Source organism: Pelobates fuscus, chromosome 6 (assembly GCF_036172605.1).
Source record: "Pelobates fuscus isolate aPelFus1 chromosome 6, aPelFus1.pri, whole genome shotgun sequence".
In the NCBI taxonomy this organism is placed as follows: domain Eukaryota; kingdom Metazoa; phylum Chordata; class Amphibia; order Anura; family Pelobatidae; genus Pelobates; species Pelobates fuscus.
Window position 1 is genome coordinate 169,798,681 of NC_086322.1, and position 22,591 is coordinate 169,821,271.

The 22,591-nt window shown below is 39.7% G+C and overlaps 1 protein-coding gene across 2 annotated transcripts in view; it reads left to right on the forward strand.

Annotated features, from left to right (window-relative positions):
- The window catches only part of HHIP (hedgehog interacting protein), a 171,800-nt gene extending 170,390 nt beyond the window's left edge, over positions 1-1,410 (forward strand). Inside the window, exons 15-16 of one of the 2 annotated variants that reach the window (XR_010091256.1) lie at positions 19-833; positions 866-1,410. Coding sequence is in view for 1 of the 2 variants with exons in the window: in XM_063458473.1 (XP_063314543.1) it covers positions 19-23 (5 nt within the window). In the remaining variant the exon portion in view is untranslated. Of the gene's footprint in view, positions 1-18 lie in introns of both variants that reach the window. The other variant, XM_063458473.1, reaches the window with a different exon arrangement.
- Positions 1,411-22,591: the final 21,181 nt, after the last annotated feature.

Sequence of the window (22,591 nt, forward strand, 5' to 3'; positions counted from 1 at the left end):
TGTTTCTCTCTTTTCTAGGCTGATACCACCTCATGCTTATTGTTTCACCCGCCATAGAGGAAATATGCTATTTCTCCCCACCAACCCTCTGGCCTCAGGCCTACACCTATCTGACTGCACTAGCTATTACACAGCATATAGGAAACCGTTACAGAAACACAGTGTTGGTTCCTCTGCAACGTAACTGTGCAAGATGCAATGATATTGTTCCATCGGTGCCACTCTTATTGGCATAGTGGGTGAATAATGTTACTGTAGGCGTTAGAGGAATGTTTAACAGATGACCAGGAAAAAGAGCTGAACCTATGATATGCGTCGTTGGTAATCTTGTAATATTGTAAGGGTACACTTAATCTGAGTAGAGATAACAAAAAGTGCTTGTCGTGCAGCATGCTTTATCGCTGTTGAAATGTCAAATTATGAATATTACTCTTTAGCCTTAATTGATAATGGAAATGAGTCTAATGTATAACACCTAAAAGTTACTTATGGTATAATTATCACACTTCCAGTATCGCCAAGATTACTGCTGATTTAGTAATTTACTAAACAAAATTGCCAGACCAAATTAGAAGTAAATATTGGGACATTAAAATGGCTATGCTTTACTATGATGTCTACCCGTCAGCTTTAAAATGACTCTCACAGAGCAAGGTTAAAGTTTATATTCCCCGTTGTTACTCCCTACTGAGTCTTATAATGTGGTCACCCACTAAACCATGGCAAGACTACTTCTCTTTGTAAAGGGCTCTAATATTTGTATGCATCAAATCAATTATTGGGCACTGTGAAGTTAGATGAGACCAAATAACATTTTATATGTTTCCTGGTTTGTATGTTTGGGTATTTTTAGGGGTAGGAGTAGCATGTACCTTTATGTATGATAATGTTTTAGGAGGATAAGTCAAAAAGCCAAAAAATTTTGGAGCTCTCGAGAGCTCCTTGAGCTGTCCAGAAATGTATCCCCATTGATTTAAATTAGACGTTCATCCTGGAGCTTATCACCTAATTTAATCTAAGCAACTCAATGTTGAGTGAGGGGAGTTAGTTTGTAGGTGATTAAACTCACAAAGTATCTTTGTTTACATTTAAAAAATATCTTAAAATAAACACTTACAAATTTTCATCTCAAGGACTTTCTTGGGATAACTTATCCCCTAGTGAAATGTCACCTCACTATTATTGATTATACAAGCCCTCTGTTTAATGTGGTTCTAAATTGTATATTGGCTAGAGATCTCTACATAAGTAAAACACCATTATTTCAAAAGAAATATTCTGTCACATCCACATGTAAATGGTTTAATATTGTTCTGCTCTAATCACAAGGCTGAGTAAGTAGGCCACAACCACTAAAGTTTGAAATGGGGCTGTTGCTAGAAAGATGAGAAATGTATAGAGTTAAAAAAAAACACACAACAGAAAAAAACATCCACATTGTAAATACATCAGAATATAAGAAATATGCAACAGTATAGACATTATGTTAAACAGAAACCAATTCTACAATATTTACAAATCTGCTAATAGGTAAAAGGGATTAGAACATTAAGTTATGATAGATTCACTTGAGTGCCTGTTGTATGTCAGAAACGTATGGTAAAGCGGACCTGTCACTAAGGTTCAGCATTCTTTACAAGACACATAATTTAGGCATGAACATTGCATGGTAGCCTTTAGAGGGATAAACGAGAGAAGGTCTTCTACCCTCTCAGCGCTGCCATTTTCTTTTACTCTCCTGGCATGCCAGACAGCACATCACCTTTGTGTCCTTGGGCATCCGCTATAGTTTAAAATCCCTTTCTATAGATGATCTGTGGAATCACCCACCAATCATCTTGTCGTACACATCTGTTAGCAAGGCAGTAGGAAACTAACCAATATTCCAATCTTGACACATTTTGACATTTCAGTAGACATGCATTAGGTAATGTAGTCCCTATATATGTTGTTGTTTTTTTCCAACGTGCTAGAACTGAAATAACATTCTACCACATTATATAGGTAGTTTTCATATAGTTAATATATTCAGAAAAATATCAGTAGTGACAGGTCCACTTTAATAAAAATCCCAGCCCAGGTTGAACCCCTGTGTTAATGATATCACCCTGTTATAACTGTTTACATATTTTAGAGCTGTACGGTTGATTAGATATTTTAGAGCTGTAGGGTTGCCCAAACGTTAGATTTCTGCTTATTGCCTTTGACTTCACTCTGAAGACAGGTGTAGAAAAACAAAAAACAGAAATCTAAATTTCAGGCACCTTTGTGTTGAATATACATGCACACAAATATCAACTGTATTTATTCTGTATAATGTTTTCAATTTCTAAGTACCATCTAGCTCTCTCATTTGAATCTGTATCTGACATTTGCTTTGTTAGAATGCATATCTGTGTTTGGTTATATTATGTAATGTATTGTCATTATTTTACAAGACTACAACTTTAATTTATCACTGCAAAATATTTCTCTAAGTTTAATGCAAAGATCATATCTTTATTAATATTCCCACCTCTAGACAATTTAAGTTAATTTAAATGTACTTAGTCTTACCAGATATTCATGTTTTGGTTAAAAATAAAAAACATTTTTATGTTCATATGCTGTATGCCTAAAACAAATACAATGTTCTATTTATATTTTCTTAGTTTGTGATATGGAAATGGTACATTGATGAAAGTTTATTGCTGTAAAACTATAAACTGAACATGTTTGGAGTCTCACTGAGAAAAATATTAAAGAATTGTTTACTATTACTTTTTTGATTTCTTATTTTTTTATGTGGTATATATGCTAAAGTCATGCACTCAACAGAAAACTGCACTCATGCGATCTTGTCCGGCAGCAAGTGTAGCTCATGTTTAAAATGCAATTTCTACAAGTTGATGCTATACTATGGCTGATCATTAAGCTCTCTCCTGTGGACACTGTAACCACGACCCCTGGTGCTATGAGTCGACAATGGCCCTTGAATAGAGAGGCCAATAGCATTCCTCCACTCATGGGCAGCTGGCTCTGCTGTCTAAATTCAAGTCAATGGGAGTCCGGTGAAAGTCCTTCTTAAAATAGAATAGGCACAGATTTAAAATCTGTCCCTTTTTTACATGCCTAGTTGCTCTCACAAAAGCTTCTCAACACAGCCCCAATAAGGGGAGAGGGGTCCTACAGAAATGAAACCTATTTCAGAATTAAAGAGACATATATATATTTTTTTTAATATTGACACACACATAGGCAATTGTTGGAGTATTTTACTAGATTACCCACCTTGCCCCAGAAAAAGAATCTTAGTGTTTCTAAACTATACCAATGTAGGGGTACCCCTACCCCTACATTGGTATACTACTCACTCTTCTGGTTCTTCTATTTTCTACCAAGGGTTACCCCCTTTCTTTGTAGTATACTTAGGAAGCTGTACCCAATTAGTTTGTGTTTCTAAACTATTGCAAATATTTTTTCCCACATTAAACTAAGCCCCAAGTGCCCTTATGGATGAGCCTCAACTGGTCCACACTATGACCTCAATTTAATATTGTTGAATAACGGTTCCAAATGATTTCACATTTTTGGATAAACCTTTAATGTCATTTTTTTTCCAGCATATTAAAATCTAAAAATATATCATAAAAATATATTCAAAAATATTAAGTCATTTGGAAAGAGTATCTAACAATATTTAAACAGTTTAAATTAAGTTAGCAACTAGTATAGGAAGGATTAGGAGGGAACCGCACAGGAGGGAGACATTGGCAGGCATAAAACTGAAGGTAAGATCTGAACAGACATAATAGATGGATACACAAACAAAACTTGGGGGAAGGGAACAGACACAAAATTGAGTTGATTGGGAAAGACAAAACTATGTGGGAGATCAGGTGAGGTACAAAATTGAGTGGAGAACATTGGGACAGACATAAAAAAACTGGGAGCTAATAATTCAATGCCATCTATGTGAAACACCTTGCTTTAATGGGCTTGTACTATGCTGTTGTGGCATCGTCAGCCTTTATGTTATCTCGGGCACAATAAAAATAAAGAATTAAAAAAAAAAACTGGGACGAGAAGGATACAAAATTGGATGGGTACAGGCGAAAATTGGTGGGAATTCCTATACACTAACTATTTGTGATGGGTAGAAACAAAAAAAAAAAATGGGAAGGTGTGAGAAATGCAAAACTGTAGTGGGCATATGGAAAGAGATATAAACTGTGTCAGGAAGATAGGTAGTAACAGAAAACTGGGAGTAATAGGGACAGACACAAAACAGAGAGCGAATCAGGAGACAAATGTAAGGGAGTAAAATGGTATGGAATATATAGGTGGAGGCCATGGGAATATTGCAACTCTACTATCTAAAATGGTTGAAACTGTTTGCTGAAGAGTCAAAATTAGACATACATAAAGTGATATGTAAATCATAAATAACAACCAACAGGATAGATAGGGATAGGAGACAGTGGTAAGGTGTTCCTAAAAATGCTAGAACTAATCACATTTTGCACGTACCAATACGTCCTATTGTTAACAACTAAAAATCACAGCATGATTTCACATTTTGTAACCTCATCTTGAAAAATAGTTGAAGAACAGGATCTCAATACATTAAATCCATGTACGTTCATGGATTGGTGCCCTCTATTTAATGATAACATGATTACCGTGTAGACTGTCTCACATGTAATAATACGTTGAAGCAAGATTGAGACCAGGTTTGGATCGACCAGGTTTGGATCGGGATAACCCCCACCGATCCGGGGGGGGGGGGGAACATCATGCCACCGGTGCTGTTGACAAGAGGACGTGGAGATCGGCCGCCTCTCCCCTGTTCCCGCGCCTGTAGGCCGCATTCCTGCATCCTTGAATTTTGTGAACCGATTCTCCCGAGACGGATATCTCCGTGTTCAGTGGGGCATACCGAGCTCAGGCAGGTTTGTCTCGGGGTGATGGGAGTCGTTTTTGCTTGTCTTTTGGCAGTTTTTAAGATGTAGCTGTAGGAGCTCTGCAGCCATGCGTGTGATCAGGATGCTGGTCAGGCTCCGCCCCCCGTTTAACAGTTTTAAAACACAAAAAATGAGCTTAAGAGGGCTAGTGTACAGAGATAAGTACCAGGAGCCGTGACCAGTGTTCTCTGTAGTCCAGTCAGCCTTAACAGCAGAGCTGGAAGAACAATTATTTAGGCCTTCCAACTGTTCTGTCTTTGGCTGGAAACCCTATTTTGTGGTCCTGTCCCACCGTCCCAATTTAGTTTCCTGCTGTCCCACATCTGTGGACACCAGGAAACTGTCCCAAGCAGCACAGCGCAAACAGATCATTAGATGCACGTGCACTGGGCATTAGGCACTAGGATCATGCAGGGACCACTTCAATAGGTCCTATATGTATGTGCCAGGCAAAAGTATGTCTGGCTGCCCCCTTTTCCTTCTGCATGGCATTTCCTGTGTAATTGGTTGTTAATGGGCAGATGGAAAATGATCCATTCCACTTCCTATTTAGCCTCAAGCACAGACACTGGAGGAGTTGGGCCAACTCTATAACTTTATCTCCCAGCATTGGGAGGTATGGAATCAGGGCATTTAGGCAGACCTTCATGGGGACATCACCAGTGACACAATTTGCAATCACTGGCGATTCCAATAATGGGCAGGGTCCATTCAGTAAGTGGGCAATCTTCCTAATAAAGCACACCAAGCTAACAGATAGCGTTTTAGCTGGCACCTACATAAATGACCAAGCGGAAAGCGCTGTTGAAGTGCTCCCTGCATGATCCTTGTGTCAAATGCACAGTGCAAATGCATCTAATAATCTATCCTGCCAAAAGCAGAACAGTTGGGAGGCCTTTATAACTGTTCTTCCAGTTCTGTTATTAAGGTTGACTGGACTACAGAAAACACTGGCAATTGCTTCTGGTACTTGTGTCCATCCACTAGCCCATTTTAGCTTTAACAGGAGTCTCCTACAGGGTATGCATCTCCTACAGGATTGTGCTGTGAGGCAGGAGCCCACAAACCTCTTTATATTAGGGTCACATGAGCAAATGCCTCTCTTGCCAGCCCTCTCTTGCATAACATTAGATTTGCATTTGTCTTCAAGCCACTGCTCTTAATGTACTTTACAAATGGACCATGTACATTGCTATCTATTATTGTATTGACATTTTCTTTATTACTGCATTTCCATTTTTCTGAATAAAGTTTAAAAAAACAAAAACATTTAAGCCAAAATCAGAAAAATATAGCTGTTTTGATTTTTTTATTTGATAGTTTTTTCTAACATTATCTATATTTTTCCATTTAATATATAAACTCTTTAGTCTTTATAGTACCTGTGGTTACAGATAAAACATACTATTACTTTATTTTTGCATAAATTGCTGGTAACAGTAAGTACTGCCTGGTTGACATTTGTTTGCCCCAAGAAATGGAAGTACGGTAATTTGTGATGCTTTTTCAACAGAGCTTTTTAAAAATGCAAATTACAAAAAAAATAGACTGTGTTGATGTAGCTGTTTTTTTCTGTTTTTTTTTTACTTTTTCCTTTTCATTGTACTGTTAGATTATGTGATCGGTTTACATTTCCTACCACTATTCATTTGCAGTTCCCTTATTTAAATAGATGTCTTTGATTTATAGCTTGCAATCAGAACTTCAATTCTATTACAATAGTAATACAGTTAAGTACAAAAGTGACTTATGAGTAGTACTCAGGAGTGTAATCAGTGACCTATACTAATACCCTCTAATTTCAAGGAACATCGTTTACTCTAAGCTATGAAGAAATCTTTTCTGTAATTTTATCCTTGGGAAAGCAAGTATATTTTCTTAAAATATTTATACGTCTGCTAATATTTCTTTAAAATTATATTAACGTTCCTATATCCAAAATAATATCAGTATTTTATTATTACCATTGTTTGTATGATTTTTAATATCTAACACTTTTTAATAAAAATTAGATATTGTCCATGTAGTCTAAAGCAGCAAATTAATGTTTTATACAATGTTCATGCTTTGTAGTAAAAGGGTGGAAAGGGAATTAATTTCCCACCCCCACCAAAAAACAAACAAACATCATGTTGTTTTAAGATCCTGAGGAAGCTAACATATCAGCAAAATGCGTCATCACAAAAGGATGTTCCCTGGAAGCGGCATCATGAGTTTAAAGCGGCACTGTCATGCCTAACTTACCTTTCCCCAATCTCTTCCTCTTCTACCCCTCTCTCAGGATCTGTTATTCTTTTCTTCCTGTCTTCTTTAGTTTTCTTTAAAATCATAAGACAAAGTAGGGACTCTTTGTCTTATGGAGGATTCCTCCGCTTGACCAGCTCTGACCAGCAGAGGAGCAAAGTGTGCTTCATTTCCGCTGGTCAGAGCAATTTTCCCATAATTCTCACCTTTCCTCTGTGTTCCCGCGATGCTTCCTGTCATTTTAGACGAAACTGCCGAATTGCGTTCTAACTGAATGAGAACAGTATGTTCGTTTGTTTCAGAACGCAATTTGGCACTTTGTTCGGATCGGAATTTCATTCTAATGAATGAAACTCCGATCCTATTCATTGCTGTGGTTGCATCTTGCATTCCCACGGTATCAGGGAGCTATCTACTCAAAGGCTGAAAGACCTAAACTGGTCTTTCAGCCACATTTGCTAACACTAAGTAAAAATGACTTAGTATTAGTAAATAATATGCCCCTACTCGCTATACCGCGAGTAGGGGCATGTCTAGTAAGCAGTGAGCAGCCTATGGCTGCTCACTGTAAAAAAAAAAAAAAAAACCTATTGGCCCCCACCCCTAAACGACGGGTGGGGGCCATAAAGATAATGAGGGGGGGACCTACTGTCCTCCCCCCCGGCCCCCACCCCTGCGCGGTGGGTGGGGGCCATAAATTACAATGGGGGGGGACCTACTGTCCTCCCCCTCGGCCCCCAACCCTGGGCGGCGGGAGGGGCCATAATGGTAATGGAGGGGGACCTACTGTCCTCCCCCCCCGGCCCCCACCCCTGGGCAACGGGTGGGGGCCATAATGGTAATAAGGGGGGACTTACTGTCCTCCCCCCCGGCCCCCACCCCTGGGCGGCGGGTGGGGGCCATAATGGTAATGAGGGGGGGGACCTACTGTCCTTCCCCCCCGGCCCCCACCCCTGGGCAGCGGGTGGGGGCCATAATGGTAATAAAGGGGGGGGACCTACTGTCCTCCACCCCGGACCCAACCCCTCGGCGGCGGGTGGGGGCATAATGATAATGGGGGGACCTACTGTCCTCCCCCCGCCCCCACCCCTGGGCGGCGGGTGGCGGCACTAAGTCAATTCCCCCACCCCCTCCTCCCCCCATCAAGGTGACTAGGGGTCCCCAAGCCCCTAGTCACCCACCCCCCACCCAATAAAAATGCCCCTACCTACCCCCCTCACCCAAAAAATAGTGAGGGGGGAATAAAATTGCTAACCTGTAAAGTAAAATTAAACTTACCATTCGACGTCTTCTTTTTTCTAAAATCTTCATTTTTCAGACCCAAAAAAGGCCAAATAAAAAACCATCATACCCGTCGAACTAAAAATAAAATAAAAAACCTGAGCGCAAAAAAAAAACCCTGACGAAAAAGAAAAAACCCGGCGCAAAAAAAATAATCCATCTTCACCCATGGAGGGCTCCGCGCAGACTGAGCTCCGCAGGGCCTTGCCCCGCCCTGCAATTAGGCTAAGAACACTCTGATTGGTGGGTTTAAGTCAATCAGTGTGCTCTTTGTCATTTGTACACAGCGTGGGAAAATTCCAAAGAACTTTTTCCAAAGAAATTTTACAAGCGTGGGAAAATTCCAAAGAACTTTCCCACGCTTGTAAAATGACACAGAGCACTGTGATTGGATGGCTTGAAATCCATCCAATCACAGTGCTCTGTGTCATTTTACAAGCGTGGGAAAATTCCAAAGAACTTTCCCACGCTGTGTAAAATGACACAGAGCACTGTGATTGGATGGATTTCAAGCCATCCAATCACAGTGCTATGTGTCATTTTACAAAAGTGGGAAAATTCCAAAGAACTTTCCCACGCTGTGTAAAATGACACAAAGCACTGTGATTGGATGGCTGGAAATCCATCCAATCACAGTGCTCTGTGTCATTTTACACAGCGTGGGAAAGTTGTTTGGAATTTTCCCATGCTGTGTAAAATGACAAAGAGCACTCTGATTGGCTTAAACCCACCAATCAGAGTGTTCTTAGCCTAATTGCAGGGCGGGGCAAGGCTTTATAAGCCTTCCCCACCCTGCGGAGCTCAGTCTGCGCGGAGCCCTCCATGGGTGAAGATGGATTATTTTTTTTGCGCTCAGGTTTTTTCTTTTTCGTCGGGTTTTTTTTTTTGTGCTCAGGTTTTTTATTTTATTTTTAGTTCGACGGGTATGATGGTTTTTTATTTGGCCTTTTTTGGGGCTGAAAAATGAAGATTTTAGAAAAAAGAAGCCGTCGAATGGTAAGTTTAATTTTACTTTACAGGTTAGCAATTTTATTCCCCCCTCACTATTTTTTAGGGTGAGGGGGGTAGGTAGGGGCATTTTTATTTGGGTGGGGGGTGGGTGACTAGGGGCTTGGGGACCCCTAGTCACCTTGATGGGGGGGGGAGAATTGACTTAGTGCCCCTACCCGCCGCCCAGGGGTGGGGGTGGGGGGGAGGACAGTAGGTCCCCCCCCCTCATTACCATTATGGCCCCCACCCGCCGCCCAGGGGTGGGGGCCGGGGGGGAGAGGACAGTAGGTCCCCCCCCCTTATTACCATTTTTTTTGCAGTGAGCAGCCACAGGCTGCTCACTGTTTAGTGGACATGCCCCTACTCGCGGTATAGCGAGTAGGGGCATTGGGGAGATTTTAATCCCCCTTATGCTATTATGGGGGTCATATTGACCCCCATAGAGTGAGAGGGGGACCTGCGGGGCTTATGAAGTGGTGGGGAGCACTGCTCCCTGCCGCTTCTGTCTTTACATATTACAAGGAGGGAGCTGTACGCCGGTAGCTCCCTCCTTGTAATAAACCGAACAAACAAACGAACACTGATATTCGGTGTTTGTTTGTTCGTTTGATTTTTTCTATTCATTCGTCTGTCTGATGAATGAATGAATGAATGAATAGGTGAAATTCCCGTTCGCATGTCCAGGTGTTTCACTGGGCATGTGCGGGAATCTCACAGTCTGTCTAGTGTGGGCAGATGACGTGTCCTACAGGGACTTCATCTACCCACACAAAGATGGCTGCGCCCTGAATAAAGATCGGGGCAGAAAATAAAGAATAAAAAAGAGGTAATCTGGGGGGCTTAAGGGCATTTGGGGGTGACTAGGGGGTCAATTGGATGTAGTGGAGGCGGGAGGGGGGTTAAAAAAAAACGGGATTCGGCATGACAGTGCCGCTTTAAGGGGCTCTGTTGGCTGGAGACATCAGTTTAAATTTTACTTGCATCTTTATGTACTATTCACTTATCCAGGGTTGAAGGTGATATGTGAATGTCCTGTTTTATGTGTTATGTCTTCATGTGCTGTTGGAATAAAGTTTACACGTACCTTCATAACGCTCCCATGCATTTGATGCCTGTACCTCATTACTGGCTTCTGAAAGAGCTGCCAGCAAGTGTTTTTATAGTGACCTTGAATATTTTGTTTGTAATTGACCATATTTCCTCTTTCTTGCTCTTTATTTGTTAAAAGATTTTATGTTTGCTATTTTCTCTTTTTTAAATATACTTCTTTCAGTTTTATTCCAAGATATTGTAAGTGCACTTTCTATTTTGTGTGTGAACACAAGGTATATGTATATAGCCTAAGGGTTCTCTCATATACTACAGGTAAGGATAGATTTTCTTATTTATCCACATTTCAAAAAAAATTAAAAAGCAATTTAATACACATTTAAAAAATAAATAAAAAAGCATTTAAAAAAAATCTATTTCCTTTCAAAACTTGATGAAAGGGTTTGTGGCAAACGTTTCTATGCCATGGAGGAGCCTTCTACCTACCTTCCTGCCCAAGGACTATGGGCCGTTTCCAAAGACCCTGTTTGGGAGTTAACCTCCCCAGCCACCATTAGCAGCCTTACCTGGGTGCCCCTGGTTCGACACTTTCCCTTCTTTGGAACTGAACCGAACGCTAATTCCCTGACGGACGTTCGCATGAAGAAACCCACAAATTGTCCTCAGTAGTACTTAGCCGCGATCGTTATAGAACTAAATTCGGCATAAGGACTTCGTGGGTTCCCGGTCACCTCAGCGGGACTTTGCCGCAAATGTTATGGAACTGTTATCGGCATGAGCTGACCGTATGGTTCCCGGTCTTCCAAGGTTTTGAACGACTTTTTGGAGGTAGGTGCCTTAGACTAAGGGGCACAAACGCCACCTCAGAGCCAGCCGGAGCACACTATGTTAGACGCAGGCACCTCCAAAAGTTGACCGGCCAAAGCACCAAACTCCCTGGAACGGTTTTGGGCATAGGACCACATGTGCGGCCGGTCAGAACTTTAACACGGTGGCATTTCCCCTACACTGCATGGATCTGAGTGCTATCTGGAGAACTTAGGTACTCAAATCAGGGCTATTTGGGGATGTATTATTTGAGGGGGCTATTTTATATTTTTATGTTTTTGGGTATCTTTATATTTTTAAGTTTGCCTCTCTGTTCCTGGGAGATAATTAGCTTACCAGTCTTTAACGCAATTATTTCCAAGGCCCAGATATTTATGGGAGGGGCTTGTCTTGCATTGAATCGAGACCCCATGCTGACGGCTGTGTAAAAAGCAGCAGGCAACTTGGCCATAATAAACTGGTTAATTTTCACTCTTCACTCAGTCTCGACTAGTGTTTGAGTGTACCAGCTAAACAGCTATACTCTCTGCAGGAAAGCTTGAATTACTAGAAGCTGGATTCAGGACCCTGTTCCATGGTGGGAAGTGATGGTGAGACCCCAGCCATGCTGCGGCCGCTAGAGACTGGTGCGTTGATGGTGTCCCGGCGATAGCTAGAGAGCGTGCTTGACGGAGTTACCCAGTCAGGGTAGCAGGCAGTCCACCACAGTGTTATTATATTAAAATAATTTCCTTGGCAAGTTTATTAAGGCAATCTCCCATCAAATATTTTCTGACTGTGCCATGTTGCATACTTTGTCTATATGTTGCCCATCAATGATGTCCCTGAAACTGCTAAAGTCCATCGGTCCAATCATAAGATGAAAGTAGTTGATAATGTGCTGACTCTACTGATACCTCAGGCCTCTTCTTTTGCATATTATCTAGTGTACAGATCGCTCGCGGCGACCTTGCTTACCTCATCACAGTGAGAGGCGTCATCTGGTCCCTGTCTCTAGACTGGCAGTGTTTCTGACGCTGCATGCTCCAGAGCAGCTTCCTTATGTGTGCTTCCCCCAGGTCATGTGACCCGGCACACAGTGATGACCTCAGAGACCACAAGGGAGGGAAGAAACTCCTTCCACATGTTATGGTTAACACTAATTGGAGATTAGCCAATCAGACACACCCTGTGTGTATATAAGCTAACCTCTCCCTTGCCTCAGTGCCCTGTTGTGGTCTTTGGTTTACCATTGAGCATTGCACTTGTTATTTGGATTTCCTGGTTACTGATATTCAGCTTTGTCTCTCGTTATTCCGTCTCTCTGTTTCCCTTGACCTCGGCTCGTGTTTTGACTATCCCTTTTTGCATAACCCGACCATTCTAAGCATCGGTATTGCAATTCTCTCTAGTCTGTCCTGTCTGCGTGTTAGGGTTCCCTAGTGAACGTTACAGTCTAACACTTATTAAAAGATGCAATGCAGTTAAAATTACTTGTGTTTTTTGCTCAACAATAAATAGGGAGTCATGTGATATTAATAGATATGCTTAAAATGCATTTGCTTACCTGTTGCCTTTCTAAGAAATAAATTACCAAGGTAAGTTATTATAAAATGTCTTAACCCGACATTGCATTTAAGATTTGGTTATATTAAACCTATCTGAAGATGATATAGCTGTTACATAGCTCAGTACACCTGTCTGTATGATACAAATTAGATACATAAATGTGGTCTATATTTGAAGATGTAAATTATGCCCACATTAACACAATTTGTAATAGTCGTAAGAGTATACCTAAGGGATTCAGTAATGTAAGCAATGAAAAAAATGAAACAATTGGCAAGAGCAATACAGAGGGATACATTCAGAAATTCTTTAGATCCATTCATTTATTTCACATTTTTGCAGCCTTATGCTGAAATTGTTTGAATAAATTTGGTTTTGCAACAATCTGTATTCAATAATCCATAATGACAGAACAAAAGCCAGATTTTAAAAAATTACAAATTTATTAAAAAGTAAAAACTGAAATTTAACATTGACTTAAGTATTTAGACCTTTTGCTGTAACATTTGACATTTAGCTCACATGCATCACATTTCTCTAGATCATCCTTGAGATGTTTCTACAGATTGATTCAAGTCCACCTGCAGCCAATTAGATTGATTGGACATGATTTGAAAAGCCATGCATCTGTCTATATAAGATCTCAAAACTATGAATGCATTTCAACCATAAGGCCAAACAAATTGCTTTCAAATCTCAGAGACATGTTTATGTCAAGGTGCATATCAGGGGAAGGCTACTAAAAAAAATGTGGCTGCTTTGAAGGTTCCCAAGTGTACATTGGCCTCCATCATTTTTAAATGGAAGAAGTTGACCACTTTGTCAGACTGAGCAATAGAGTGGAAAGGGCCTTGGTAAAATATATGACCAGAGTCCAATGGTCACTTTGGCTCAAGAGATCATGTGTGGAGATGGAAGAAACCTGCAGAAGGACAACCATCATTTCCACACTCTAGAGATCTGGCTTTTATTGCAGATTGGCCAAACAGAAGACTCCTCTCACTACGAGACACGCGAAAGCATTCTAGAATAAAAGGACCTAAAGAACTCTCAGACTGTGAGAAACAAGATTCTCTGATCTAATGAACAGTTTGGCCCAAATTCAAAGTGTCATGTACCTAAGCAATACCTTTTTGACAGTCAAGCGTGGTAGTAGCATCATGCTTCAAATAATTATTGGATGAATTACTTTGGACACAGATTAAAAGGCATTTGATTTGTTTGTACCAGCTGAAACACATTTCTGCACAGATAAACTATGCAACAAGGGTCGGAATACCTATGTCAAATTGATCATTAGATATTTCATTTTTTTTCTGTTTAATACATTTGCAATCAAGTCAAAAATCTGTTTTTTGCTTTGTCATTATGAGTGTAGATTGGTGTGAGAAAAATGTGTGTGTGTGTGTATATATATATATATATATATATATATATATATGAACAGGGGGCTGGCGGCACTCCCCTGAATATGCATAAGTAGGGTGCTGCTGGGAGCCAGTTTATACAATAAAAACAGAAAATCCAGCGCCCTCCATTATCCCCTAAACAGCAACTTCAGTGCTGACAGATTTAGTTGGTTTATTTTAGTTTTTTTTAAAACACCTAATCCAGGCAAAAAATAATGGGGGTTTAGTTACATTATATGATCATGCATTATATATATAATGGTATGTAATGTAGAATATTGAAAAGAAAATGTGGAATCTCCTTATTGTTACATTTTTTATGTCTCCTGAAAAACTATATAAAAATATGAAATGTAGGATTCATATTTCTATTGTTTTTAGCCCTTATATAAACTATAGATAGAAATAGGTATAGTTACCTATAAATACCTATATAAATAGTTATAGATCTCTGTTCGTATAGTGTTGGGAAATTACAGTGAAATAATATTGTTTTTACATTAGGGGTTAATATGACCAGTTCTTTTTTGTTTGCTCTTTTTTAATGTGTTTGTTTTAATTTAATCACTGAAGTTCTCATTTAAATGCTTCGACCACCATGGAGCTTGTGCTTCGTCTACTGTTTGTCAGTATATCTAAACTCCCCATTCGTAATAGAAAAACAGAGGGAATGGGTTATTGGACCCTCTTTTATATCAACACTCTGTGAAAATAATCCAAGCTTGTGGTATGATCTCCACGCCAGCACAGACAGTTCTATATTCAGGACTCAAAAAAGGAGCTAACTCAATCCAGCAAACTATTTCAATTGATCCTGTCATTTTAAATTATACTGATTAATCCTGTAGCAGTGTTAAACTGGAGTGGAATGTCAGCATTAACGGGTGGTTTTATTCACTAAATAATGAGCTAAGTTGCATTGAAACTTACATTTCTTATCTTGGTCCAAAATAACTTAGTTGTAAAAGTTTTCTATCTTAAAAACATTTGTAAATTTGCTTCTCTGGCTTCGATTTAAAAAAATATTTTTTACAATTTCCCACAGTCAGCTGTAGTAAATAAACTTAAGTGACTAGTAAACTGAAAATTGAATCCAAAATATCCAAATTAGTAAAATTCCCCTTCTGACTTTTATTCCCAAACCGGCAAGTTTTGACCTTAACAAAGCAAATTTGGTTTGTGATCCACCACAATCCACAATGTTTTGAATTTACTTCTAAATTAAAATCATACCAGCAAAAGAGATAATTTAGCACACAAAACACACCACAGTACATCATATTGCTCACATGGAAGCATTAGCATTAGCAAAAGGCTGATGAAATATTTGTATCACCCTGTGCTTTGCTGGGATTGGTCCGTGATAGTTCATAACGGATTATATTATGTTTCAATGGCAAATATGTGTGAAGTACACTGGTAATGTAAGATATACATTTCTTTAGCACCTTGAAGAGTTACTGAGGGCAAGCACTTTTCACTGTACAGCCTTTGAGAACATATTCACTTTGTATGATTTTCAGTGTTTGGTTCGTTAGCTATATGAAACAAGACTCGTGAGTCATCCAAACGCCTGCACTCCCATTAGTGCTGTGAAAAATGAGTACTATGGTAAGTACAAAGCCAAATGACATGCTTCCAGTGTACAGCTACATCTCCCTGCTGGACCTGTCAAGTTGACTGTGGGTGGGAGTGAGGTGGAGCACATCTGGAATTAGCTGATGGAAAATAAACCAGTAAAGAAATTGGGGAAAGCTCAAAATATGACCCACCCCAAGGGAAAGAGACTTAGGTCATTGACAGTTAAATTAGAACAGTATTATTGTAATGAAAAAGTGCATGAACTGTTTTCTTAAGGACAAAGAAAACTGACCTACCACTCTGAGTTGTCAAAATATTCCGTATTCATTTTGTGTAAACAATTTATCCTTGCTGTCCTCTCCAAAATTACAATGAACTTTTGGCAACAGGGATTTCCCTTAATAGATGTTTTCTGATTTGTGGTTTGCACTGAGTAGCCCCAGTCTATCTGGAAAAAGGAAAACTTTTTCAACACTTACTACAATTTCCTTTTCTTGACCAATCACCATGGCAGCATTAATTAATGTATTTGCTCTGCCCACTCACAGCATAAAGGACAGGAAATACAACTGTGATGTTAGGAGAAATAGCATAATCCATTGCCTAACAGGCAGCCTTAGTAACTAGATTAATAGCCTCATAAAAATGGTAGATTTGAAGTAATGGAGTAAAGTTGCCATGGTGATTGATCACGAAGAGAAAATGACAGTACATATGGAAACGATTGTTATTATTCCTGATCAATCACCATGGAAGCATTAACTAATTGGTAATAGTCAATCTAAACCAGAAATGGGAGGGACAGGTAGATACAAAGAGGGCTTGTGGGCTGCAGCCTCACACCATTCATCTGCCCAAAATAGTGGTGAGTTGAGATGTCTGTTGGCACAGAAATTGTATGGTCCTTTGCATTTATAGATGAGTTGTTGGTCTGTTGATTTAATGTTTACCAGTCCTGGACTGTTTTTGGAGTTAACAAAGCTGCCAGACTATGATGAGTATAAATGATGTCACCGGAAAAGTTTGGAACCAACCACTATGTTCAAGGCATTCATAACTCTTGCCAGATGTCATTGGTGCTAATGGAGTTGATGGAAAAAGAATCTGCATCTCTTAGGCAATGCTCATTTCTTTGTGATTGCTCTGGCGTCCTGTACAGATCATTTTGGTATAGGTTGCACGGATATATGATGTCACATCTCGCAACTTCCGTAGATTCCATCTATCAAAATTAATATATTAAATGCTTTGCCTGAGCATGACCATTCACAAAGAGATCTGTAAGTTTCATGTGCAAAAAAAAGGCAGTTAATTTTCCTTGCGTCAAAACCAAAGGTAGCCAGCCTTCCCCTGATTGGTAATTATTTCCATTTTGGATAACAAGACTCATGTTCAGTGGGATGGCAATTCACCTGGCTCCGTAACACCTACAGGACATCATAAGTGCTCAATTACATTTACAAATTTAACTATGAGTATCAAATGATGTTAGATAACCCCAATGCAAAAGCATAGGCTTTCTGGCACATTATTAAAAAGGCTTTTCAAATCCTCACAACTTAAAGTTGTCAGGAATAGAGACATCTGCTGATACAGACAGGTATAGGAGTATCCATAACTAAGTTTACCTTCTATTCTTTGGCAGGGACCAGATACAGGTGTAGGAATTAATGCCACATATCACAGTTTTTTTTAAAGAGATATGTTTTCATTCTGAAGGCCATAAATGCCGGTAACATATTCCATTCTCTGAATAAAGAACAGTAAGAACAAATATCAAAATGGACTTACCACCCAACCGGACTTCTGCAATTTACGTACTAATTTTACGTACTGGATAGGGGTGTCCAGAACAAAAGTTAACTTCCAATCTCTGAAGAAGGCTTGTCAAAATGCTGATAAACACATCACCGTAGCCAAAGTAGACTTAGAATCTTTTGGGCATGTTTTATTAGAAGCTTTTGGACATGTGTTGAACAATAGCATGCAGTTCGACTCTATAAAGTCAACATAGCCATTGACAGAACTCTTTTCTACAATGCCAACATAGAATACATAAGACTTACCTCGATGCTCACAAAAATACTCCCAAATGTGACCCATTTGTTATAAAGAATTGCAGTGAGATAAAAAATGATTTGATCCCCTGCTGATTTTGAATGTTTGTCCACTGACAAAGAAAACATAATGACTTGGAGAGGATCTGCATAGAGGAGTGGGACAAAATCCCTCCTGAGATGTGTGCAAGCCTGGTGGCCAACTACAAGAAACGTCTGACCTCTGTGATAACCAACAAGGGTTTTGCCACTAAGTACTAAGTCGAAGTAGGCAAATACTTATTTCACTCATTGACATGCAAAAAATGTATAACTTTTTTTGACATGCGTTTTTCTAGATTTTTTATTTTTTTTTGTTATTCTGTCTCTCACTATTAAAATACAACTACCATTAAAATTTTATACTGATCATTTCTTCGTCAGCGGGCAAATGTACAAAATCAGCAGGGCATCAAATATTTTTTTTCCCTCACTGTAAGTATCACAATTACCTGAAATAACAGTAAATTCACATACTTGTACTAATCAGTAATACACTGATCTACCTGAGACAAAGTCTAGAAAAAACAACTAAGCAGCCAGTTAGATGCCAATAAACAGCAGTAGATCTGTCCAACCAGTAGATTTTTAAAAATGTGTATTTAAATTAGAAGCTCCCTAGGCATGCCATAAACCATTGTCATCTCCTTAACGGGCAGACCACCAGTCACTAAAAAGGGTACACCCGTTGAGATACATCGAAAATGGCTGAATGTAGTGAGTCTTCAGAAAGAAGGAGGCTGCACTCCTCTGATTGAAGCTTATCGAAAAGCAGCCTGGTAAGTATAAAATAAAACCTTGGTCTGCCAAAGCAGAACTCATCCTTCTTCTGTAGAGCATAAGGCAAGACTGAAAAGGGGCTAACTTATATATTCTAACATCAGAGTTTTTTTTACTATATTGTCTGCTATGAGTTGGATGAGTTAACCAATTAGTTAATGCTGACATAGTAATTGATGAGAAATACATATAAGGTTAATGGTACACTAAAAACACTCAAATCTGCATGAGCCTTGAAACAGTTACTAGAACTTGGGATAAAATAATATACCGTATTTTTCGCTCCATAAGACGCACCTCACCATAAGACGCACCTAGTTTTTAGAGGAAGAAACCCAGAAAAAAAATATTCTGAACAAACTGTCCCATAGTGTTTCTTACTTAGGGACAGTTTGTACAGAATATTTTTTTCTCCCCTGTCCCATAGTGTCCCCCCCCTCCCATAGTATTCTCCTCTCTCCCATAGTCTTCACTCACCCCCCTCCCCATAGTCTTCATCCACCCCCTCCCCATAGACTTCATCCACCCCCTCCCCATAGACTTCATCCACCCCCTCCCCATAGACTTCATCCACCCCCTCCCCATAGACTTCATCTCCCCCCCCTCATAGACTTCATCTCCCCCCCTCCCCATAGACTTCATCTCCCCCCCTCCCCATAGACTTCATCCCCCCCCCTCCCCATAGACTTCATCCCCCCCCCCTCCCCATAGACTTCATCCCCCCCCTCCCCATAGACTTCATCCCCCTCCCAATATTCTTCTCTCCCATACTGTCCCCCTCCCCTTGTCCCATTATTACTTACCTGTCTTGTAGCGTTGGCCGGCAGCACAGGGCGCACCGCGGTAGTGGAACTTGAATTTCATGTTCCGGTTTCCGGCGGGACTGAAAGGAAGTGCGCACTCAGCTTGTGCACACTTCCTTTCAGTCCCGCCGGAAACCGGAACATGAAATTCAAGTTCCACTACCGTGGTGCGCCCTGTGCTGCCGGCCAACGCTGCAAGACAGGTAAGTAAAGCTTCATATTCGCTCCATAAGACGCACAGACATTTCCCCTCACTTTTGAGGGGAAAAAAAGTGCGTCTTATGGAGCGAAAAATACGGTACTTTTTATCTTTTTTTGAAACTTCTAGGTGTAGATACTACAAAATCGTTTGGGCCGATAGATAAAACAGATGAGATTTTTTTTCTCCAGCAGAGCTGATTATCACAGATGAAATAATAGTACAATTATAGGCAAATATAGGTCGGCAACAATTATTTTTGTTGTTTATTGTATCTTATTTATAAGATTTTTTTATTTCGACTGTATGTATGTCAGGATTTTAAGCACAATGATGGCTAGAGACAGTTGGTGGCCTCTGTTTTCTGGTCTGCAGTTTGTTTTCTATTCATAAGACAGGTGTACACTAAATTCGTAGCACGCTCTGATATTTAATCAGAAACATCCACTTGTAAAAGACATTATTGCACCTGCTGGTGTGTGCCTGCAGGCATCCGGATAGTTTTATAGGGTTCACGAGTGCATGTTAACAAGTTCAATAATGTGCAACATCTGTATGTTAAAAACACTGACTCAAGAATAAACAATCCACGGAGTAACTGACACAAAACATTTATTTTCATTAAAAGAGTATCTTTGGACCACATATGAAAAAAAACAAAAAACATTTAACTAAATTATTGGTAAATAAACTTAACAAAAATAAATTCATAAATAATGTTAAATTTTTTTAAAAAAATAGATAACAGGAAAAACCCTCACACTACTGAGAATTTTACATAATACAATTTATGGGTTTGCTGTCTGCGTCAAGGACAAAATATTGCACCCCTTATGTCAAATCTCATCATCTCATCATGCCACATATTTCTTTGTGTTAACGGGATATTATTGGCACCACAACAATTTTAGCTTAATGAAGCAGTTTTGGTGTTTAGCCCATGTCCCTGCAGTCTCACTGCTCAATTCTCTGCCATTTAGTTGAGTCACTTTGTATATACAACCCTAGTCACACCTTCCTGCATGTGACCAGCACAGTCTTCCAAGCACTTTCTGAGAAGGAAACTAGATAGTCTAGGTTCCTTTATTGCAGAGTTTGTTTAATCTAGAATGTTATATCTTTGTTTATAGCCTACAAGAGCATGCAGGAGTCTCCCGTGTGTGTGATTGAAGTTCAATTAACAGAACATGAGATAAAAACTTCTCCTGTAAGCAAGTTAATATATGATTGAAAAATGAAACCATTTTTTTTTCATATATGCTGTGTTAGTCAGCCAGGGGAGGTGTGGCTAGGGCTGCACAAACAGAAACAAAAGTGATTTGACTCCTAAATGGCAGTGAATTGAGTAGTGAGACTGCATGGGCATGACCTATACACCAACAAAGATTACTGAAATGAAGCACTGTCCAATAGAAACATAGAAACATAGAATGTGACGGCAGATAAGAACCATTCGGCCCATCTAGTCTGTCCAGTTTTCTAAATACTTTCATTAGTCCCTGGCATTATCTTATAGTTAGGATAGCCTTATGCCTATCCCACGCATGCTTAAATTCCTTTACTGTGTTAACCTCTACCACTTCAGCTGGAAGGCTATTCCATGCATCCACTACCCTCTCAGTAAAGTAATACTTCCTGATATTATTTTTAAACCTTTGTCCCTCTAATTTTAGACTATGTCCTCTGGTTGTGGTAGTTTTTCTTCTTTTAAATATAGTCTCCTCCTTTACTGTGTTGATTCCCTTTATGTATTTAAATGTTTCTATCATATCCCCCCTGTCTCGTCTTTCCACCAAGCTATACATGTTAAGATCCTTTAACCTTTCCTGGTAAGTTTTATCCTGCAATCCATGAACCAGTTTAGTAGCCCTTCTTTGAACTCTCTCTAAGGTATCAATATCCTTCTGAAGATATGGTCTCCAGTACTGTGTACAGTACTCCAAGTGAGGTCTCACCAGTGTTCTGTACAATGGCATGAGCACTTCCCTCTTTCTACTGCTAATACCTCTCCCTATACAACCAAGCATTCTGCTAGCATTTCCTGCTGCTCTATTACATTGTCTGCCTACCTTTAAGTCCTCAGAAATAATCTCCTTTTCCTCAATGCAGATGATGTGTGCCAGGCGGCCAACTGGTGAATGCTCTGTCTAGAAGTCAGAGATGCCAGTACCCCTCAAGTAGCTGCTAATGCATGGCAAAGCTCCGAGAGATTCCCCTGACAGGATAGAGGAACAGAGCACTTGTAGGTATACAGGCAGCTGCTAAATGCCTTTCCCCTCTCAGTATGCTCTGATTTCACTGGGTTCACCGGGACCTATATACGGTTGACCCTGGTTATGGTCATTTACTCAACATACATTTGGAATGTACACGTTAAAAAGCCAAAATATGTGACATGAGATGGAGAAATTCAAATTAAAGAAACAGTTAAAGGGAATCAAAGGGCAATGACAATGAATATCAGTGTGACAGCCACTAGAGGTGGATTTTCTACATTGCATGATTAAAACTAAGTGGCCACTACAGCCAGGCCACTTTGAGATTAAATGTTCTGGGTGACTTTAGCACTTTAATGAATCATGGACAAGAAAATAAAAAAAGCTATTCCAGAATCCAAAACCATCATGTTGCCATTTGAGGATTATTTTTTTTTTCTTCTGTACCTATTGCTACAAAGAAACACTCTAGGTTATCACTTGATAACATGGCATATTGTAAGAATAGTAAGCAATAGTAAGCGTAACCCCTCTATTGGGGACTCTATTTTGCGTTGCATTATAGCAAATCAACTACCACCCAATGGGCTAAAACAGTAAATGTTATAATGGTCCCCTCCCTT